The following is an 834-nucleotide window of genomic DNA, read 5'->3' as shown; positions in this document are numbered from 1 at the left end:
ATACATACACTTGCACTGCGGTGTCGTACGAACACTTTATGGACGAGCCAACACCAATACTTCCTCAATCAAACAACCTAAAACCCTAGAACCCTAAATCAAACAAAGGGGTTGAGCTCCACTGCACACTCGCTAAGCAAACGCGCAGCAAACACACACATAATACACACAAACATCAAAGTATATGTATATGAACACATACCACACACAAACATCAAAGTACATGTATATGAACACATACCACACACAAACATCAAAGTATATGTATATAAACACATACTATAAACACATACCACACACAAACATCAAAGTATATGTATATGAACACATACCACACACAAACATCAAAGTATATGTATATGAACACATACCACACACAAACATCAAAGTATATGTATATGAACACATACCACACACAGACATCAAAGTATATGTATATGAACACATACCACACACAAACACCAAGCATGTGTACAGAAACATCAAGCATATGTACCATTATCATATGCATACCTCCCATACCAACACCCTACCCTACCCTACCCCTACGGGTACAAGCAATAAACCCTAAACCCTAAAACAGCAACTCAACTCACCGCACCCAAAGCTTCGCACGCTCGCACAAGTGCCCAAGCATCCAAGTCACGACCCTCTCTGCCACCTTTGATAGTCGCTTGATACCAACAATACCCTTCACCCTTTGGCCCAGGCAGTCGCTGAGCGATCACGTGCTTGTCTGGGTATTCTGTAGGGGATACGGGGGGGGTGGGTGTACAACCATGAGACTTGACTGTGGAATGAGGATATATATGTAAATATGAATATATATAAATA

General features: G+C 41.2%; 1 protein-coding gene across 1 annotated transcript; it reads right to left on the bottom strand.

The window, feature by feature from the left end:
- Positions 1 to 596: 596 nt before the first annotated feature.
- SARC_15225 (hypothetical protein) lies at positions 597 to 790 on the bottom strand (the record flags this gene model as incomplete). Its single annotated transcript, XM_014290642.1, has 1 exon — positions 597 to 790. A coding segment is annotated over one exon (194 nt), but the record flags the coding sequence as incomplete, so codon positions are not given.
- Positions 791 to 834: the final 44 nt, after the last annotated feature.

The sequence above is a fragment of the Sphaeroforma arctica genome, assembly GCF_001186125.1.
Source record: "Sphaeroforma arctica JP610 unplaced genomic scaffold supercont1.5799, whole genome shotgun sequence".
Classification (NCBI taxonomy): Eukaryota; class Ichthyosporea; order Ichthyophonida; genus Sphaeroforma; species Sphaeroforma arctica.
This window is presented reverse-complemented; position numbering and strand designations above follow the sequence as displayed.